Source organism: Chiloscyllium punctatum, chromosome 36 (assembly GCF_047496795.1).
Source record: "Chiloscyllium punctatum isolate Juve2018m chromosome 36, sChiPun1.3, whole genome shotgun sequence".
NCBI lineage: Eukaryota > Metazoa > Chordata > Chondrichthyes > Orectolobiformes > Hemiscylliidae > Chiloscyllium > Chiloscyllium punctatum.
In genome coordinates, this window is record NC_092774.1 from 6,096,091 (window position 1) to 6,102,288 (window position 6,198).

A 6,198-nucleotide genomic window follows, 5' to 3' on the forward strand; every position below is an offset into this window, starting at 1 on the left:
TAGCTGGCATTCACACACACGAATTGTGAGCAGAAACTGTTTTCGGTAAAGGGAGAATGTAGAAAATCCATGCAGTCACCCGAGTTTGGCATCGAACGGAACATAATGAGGTAGTGCTAAACACTGAGCCGTCGTGGACAAGAAAGCATGAATTTGACAAGAGCTGGCTCAGTTTTAGATATTTATCACTGAATTATTTTAGCGTTTCATTTTTATCCCATTTTTAGACTCATATAAGAGTTACTCTGTAATCAATAAAACGTGCTACTCGCATGCACACGCTTGGACTGTGAGTAGATACCCTTGCAGGCAGAGGGCGAACGTGCAAACCACACGCAAACGATCATGTGATTGCGTATCGAACTCTGATTCCTAATCATGGAAACCATTTGGGCTCAGCACTGAGCCATTGCACACTCAAACCCGTGACGTTTTCAGGGCATGGCTCAATTTTAAAGATTTATCAATGAGTCTTCTTACCGTTTCATTTTTGACGTTTCCCTTCAGCCCGGTAAAACAGTCACACTGTCATCAATAAAACTTACTCCTGGCATGCCAATGCTTTAAGTGCGAACGGAAACCATTCCAAGTAGAGAGCACGCTTATGGAGTCGAACCTAAACCCGTGGTCTTGTAAAGCAGCCAGGCTATCAACTGAACCTGACCTTATGAAGAGATGGTTGTTTTAGAGATATTAATAATCGCCTTTGCACTCATTACAAACAAAATCTTTCACAGACGGTGTGGATCGATGGATAATCCAAAATTTATTGGCAACCTCTAACAGCCCTGAAGAAGGTGTTGGTGAGATGCCTTCCTGACCGCTGCTGTTTTTGAAATGTTGCAACACCCGGACTGTTGTGGGGAAAGTGGTTCTCAGAATATATACCCAAGGACACAGAGCGAATGTTAATGCAGTCATGACAAAGCAGGGTATTGAATGACATAGATAGGAACTTCTGTCGAAATGATCCATAAGTACCTCATATTAAAACATTGAAATTTGATGTTAATATGTAAATAATGAGAGAAATTCGACACCCCAAGTAATCAAAACCACGTTTCCAGCACGTGTTCAGCGGAGGTTGACACCTAATTGTTGTTTTACTTCTACCTGAGGGATAATATCCTTCTTTCTGCCGGAAAACAATATACAAAATCATCCAAAATCTCTAGATGTCGGGGAGAGAATGGAAATTGCAGCATCAGAACTTTTCAGTCATTTAATATTAACTTGATCACCATTTCCGAGAATGGAGCATGGTGGAGGGATTCCTGCTAACAAGTGCCGAGCATCAGCAGACTATGAAGAACCAGCATGTAGGCAATTGTTCGGATTAGATAGACATGGGAGGGTAGAAGCGTTTTTGAACTATCTTCAATCCTATTATCATCAATCTCTAATGTCATTGCAAAGGGTTGCATGAGAAAACAGATGCCAAGGCCACTTTCATTCCCACTTTAATATCTTTTCGTATTTCCGACACCTTCCATTCGTTTGTACTTTCCACAGATTAATATCAGAAACAAAACATTGAATATTTCGACAGCTTCATGGGATTATAAAATATACTTCTATTCAGAACATTTGTGAAGGATGTGTCAAAATGCTTTGACATGAAAAATACAGAAAATGCAATAAAATTCAACTTGTCTCTCTTAAACATGTTCACGTCTGCCGAAGATCGTTATACCTGCAACTCGCTGTTTGACGATTATTAATGGATGCCAGTTACAATCCAAGGCAGACTTCAAATGTAAACTTGCTATTCCTTCTAGAATTAACGCCACTGTTGAAGAAACAACATTGACCTCACTGCCGGTGATCGAGCCAAAAGAGGGAAGGATGAAAGCTTGTTCTCGTTGCGTGTGTGTGTATGTATATGCATTTGCTTCAGGAAACTGTGCACATGGGAGTCAGAGACTTGGAATGAATTTGGGACATCGTCTGCAGCTGCTGTTTCTGCGAAGTCATTTTGTCATATTTCTGCATTTCTCTGCTGAGAAGGAACAAGACTTACTAGAAACTTATGTTCTAACTAACCCCATTCCTGCCGCCGCGGTCAAGTTATCGTTGGTATTGCAAATCCATGAGATGTCTGTGCCTGTGAGTGGAAGGAACTGAGTGGAAACATGAGAAGGGAAGACATTGGCGTCATTGATTGGAAAAGTAACAGGAAACAGAATTGCATACATAGATGTTAAGTTTTATTTCCACCATATTTGCATCCCGAATTTTCAGACTGATAGAAATCTGAAAATGGAACACTACTTTATTATTGAGATCTGTTCTTGTCACTTCAAGAATTTGGTTTGTAATTATTCCTCTGGAGGTGGATCTTTTCTGTTCCTCGCTGTCAGACTGCCTTCTCGTGAGCTCTAACGGGAATACTGAGAGTGGGTTTTTGACGTGCTCTGCTCTCTGTCTGCACCAGTGTGAGGCTCATGGCACAGAAATACACAGCAGAGTCAGTGTTGAAGGCATTACTGATCGCTAACTCGGTAATCTTCGCAGTTTTATCAAATGTCAAAGAAAAACGATCAGCGAAGTCAGGATTCCAGTTGAACATTCCAGCTGTAATCATGTAAACGATGTATTGTGGAGGCTGCCCTGGGAGCTGACTGTACCAGTAAACAGAAGGATTAGTAGTACTTGTCTTCAAATTGCAGGTGATTGTGACATTAGTTCCTTCCTCAACAGTCGTTTCAGGAATTGGCTGCTCCACTGTGTCTTCATAACTGTATTCTAACAATAATAATAACAATATTTGAAATCACGATCATTACAGTGATTCTTTTACTAATTGTAACGTCTGGACTACAAACACCTTAGTCAGGTCGAGTGGAATGAAAGACTTACTGAGAAGTGAGACAATGATGAGGAATCGAGAAAGGCAGTTCTTCATGGTTCTCACTGCCTTGTCAATTCTTCAGTCCAGAAACTCCTCTATCGTCGATCCCCTTTCGAATTTGTTCCAGTCAGTCACAAACAGCAAGGACTGCAGCAATCTCTTAAATAACACAGGGCGGAAAGGCGGGTCAGAGTTAGAACAAACGGAAGTTGAAAGCAGGACTATTGCAACACAGCTCTGAGTGAACTACCTGCTTCATTTGAGAACAGAAAATATGTATCACTGCTCAATTTTGGATCCAGAACTGTTTAATGCTGAGAAACCTGTGACCACCCTGCCCTTTTAGTAACAAAGTAACCGAGGAGCACGTAGATGTGGTGGTGGGGGGTGGGGGGTGGAGGGGCGTTTTGAAATGTCTAAATTCAAGGAAACATACCATACAGCATATGATCAATCAGCCAATGCATCTGCTCTTTGAAAAGACTATTTAATTGATCCCAATCCTCTCGCTCTTTCCACGCTTTATTGCTGTGCAGATTTCGTTCTTTTTCCAAGTGCACTTACAATACCACATAGAACATTCCAAGAGCATCCAATGCTACCATCTTCTCATTGCAGAATTAATTGATATGAAAATGGTTCAATGCGTAATTTTGACCTTTCTGTTGATCTTTTGCCGTCTGTTCCAGAATACCTTACCAGTGAAAACAATACTGAAGATCTATTTTATCAATCCCGTTTGTAATTTTGTGCATCTTATTAATATTTTCCTTAATTTTAATCTTGTCTGCTTCCTACTGCTTTTCTACTTTTTCTAAATTCTTCTTTCATTTTACAATTTCTCTTTTCTTTCTCAAATTCTCCCTTTTCATCGGCATCGCACAGAGTGCCAACAGCAGCTTGGTCATGGAAAGCAGAAAACGAGATCTCCTGGTGATCGAGAATCAGTTCTCAGGATAATGCAGCGCCAGCAATGACAACAAGAAAGAGACAACACAGCCTGCAGTCACAGACTTAACACCGGCTTCAGAATCGCAGGTCGTTCCGATGTTTCAGGTAATGGCTAGGCCCTGGAGCCTGGCGGAGCTGACAGGAACATTCTAACGCTCTAGCATCAGCAGCGGGCAGGGACGGAAAACATCTGTGTGTTCTAAAAATATAAGATGAACTTTAGATTACTTACAGTGAGGAAACAGGCCGTTCGGCCCAACAAGTCCACACCGAACCTCCGAAGAGCAACCCACCCAGACCCATTCCCCTACATTTACCCCTTCATCTAAAACTACGGGCAAATTAGCATGGCCAATTCACCTAACCCGCACGTTTTTGGACTGTGGGAGGAAATCGGAGCACCCGGAGGAAATCCACGCTTACACCGGGAGAATGTGCAAACTCCACACAGACAGTTACCTGAGGCGGGAATTGAACCCGGGACTCTGGCGCTGTGAGGCAGCTTTAAAGCTCTCCTTTTCTGGCGGCGTGTTTGCGACTTCAGGGATGCATCAGCACTCTTCCAAGAGATGGCAGGAGTGATTTGGAAGTTTCCTTTCCTTTTGTCTCTGTTTCTTTTATTTCTGGTTTTGATGTGAATTATGCCTTGGTGTCAGGAATGGCGACTCCTTACGCTTTTCACTGTTTTCCTGTTTTAATGAAACTGAGTACACGTGATAATAAAATCTCATGCTAACTAAAATTTATTTCTCAATTCTAACCTTACCTTGATATGTGGAAAGTGATCTTATTTTGTCAAAACCCCATAGAATGCATGTCTCTTACTTTTTTTGTTTCCCCAAAACTTAAACCATGATTCTACATACGCTCTGGTCTAAAATCAAAATCCATTCTCCGTTTTCATTTCCGCCAATCCAGGTTTTACTTTAATCTCTTTACTATCCTCTGTATGTCTCCAGTTTTCTGTCTTCAGACCGATTATCAAATCTATGAGAGTCTGATTCGGAGTTTGAGGTCCTCATCGGTTGTTTGTGAATTCAATACATCCAGTTCTCAACAGAAAATAGTTTTTTGAGGGTTTCAATCACAATGACACAGAAAACGATTTATTGCAAATTTCTCTTATTTATTGAGTTTGTGCAGAAGCAGTAGTTTAGAGACAATGCACCAATAAATTATTTTCTCCTCTCTATCTGAGCCTGGCACTTTGTTTAACCATATTTCGAGGAGAAAGTTAATTCTCTCTGTGCACATGAATTATCTACCCCTTCTTTTTAATGTGTATGGGGCAGCCACGAACGACATCAGGTAATTATGATCCCAGAATCTGATTTATGTTAGTGTTAGCGGAACATGTTTTTGAAGCTTGACATGTAAACACAACACAAAGATAATAGGGTGCATTTGGTGCCAGATGAATTATTGATGCTGATTTTGGGCAAAGTGATGTAACTGTTCATTGTAATTTCCCTGTTTGATTTCATATGAAACAGTTCTTTAAGATTAAGCACACCTGTTCAATGCAATCTCATGCTGAACAGTAAATGTCAGCAAAGTTCAGTTTTCTTTAGAAAATCTTCAAGACAGGGTTTTGTTCCCGACCAGAAATCAGAGCCTCACTGATTTCTATCAAAGTGCAACCTCTTAAGTATTTCCCATCATCTTCAGTGTGTTCACGGTTGCATTTATCTGTTTCAGATGTTTTCATAATGGCCGACAGGTGGCAATGTTTGTTCACGGATGCAATATCACCATCACCCTTCCACAGAAAGACAAGTTGGAAAATTTATGAATGGACCCGAAAGAAACGCACACCAGCCGACCAATTAGCTTCGACTTAACTTTCTCCCATTCCAGGCTTGATGAAGACGGTGATCACTGTCCCTGTTTCTGGAGTTCAGACAAAAACCGACGGTGGGGGTATGGGGGGAGGGGGGTGAGCGGGGGAACGTGGTGAATCTCTGAAAGACTCTGGTTATTGCTTTGGCGACAGGAATTTGAATCTGCTTTCTAAGTTCCCCAGTCATCTTACTGTAACCCATTCACGTCCCTGTTTGATCAGTTTCGTTCTGTTTCCCATTCGTATACGTTGTGCCTGCTGTTGATTTTCAGAGATGGGTAACAGGGATTCAGTATCCCAGTCAGAATAAGAAGTAGCGTTAAATGGTGTTAATTCAGCAATACTGATTTTCTATCTCATGCATCTGGAGACTATGACTTAGACATTACGACAACCCACATCAAGCACGTCAGTTTCTGCTCGGAATCCAAAATTGTGGTGCTCACGAGATTGTTCCCACATTGGAATACAGTAAGGAATAGACAAATGTGACTGACATCAATGTTGATGAAGTTCTTGGAGGGATTCTGAAGAACACGAATAGAGAGCTTTGAGA

The 6,198-nt window shown here is 41.3% G+C and overlaps 1 gene segment (V, D, J or C); it reads right to left on the reverse strand.

Moving 5' to 3' along the window:
- Positions 1–2,356: 2,356 nt before the first annotated feature.
- Positions 2,357–2,905, reverse strand: LOC140461088 (T cell receptor alpha variable 38-2/delta variable 8-like). The segment is given in 2 exon segments: positions 2,357–2,745; positions 2,860–2,905. Coding segments are annotated over 2 exon segments (435 nt in total).
- Positions 2,906–6,198: the final 3,293 nt, after the last annotated feature.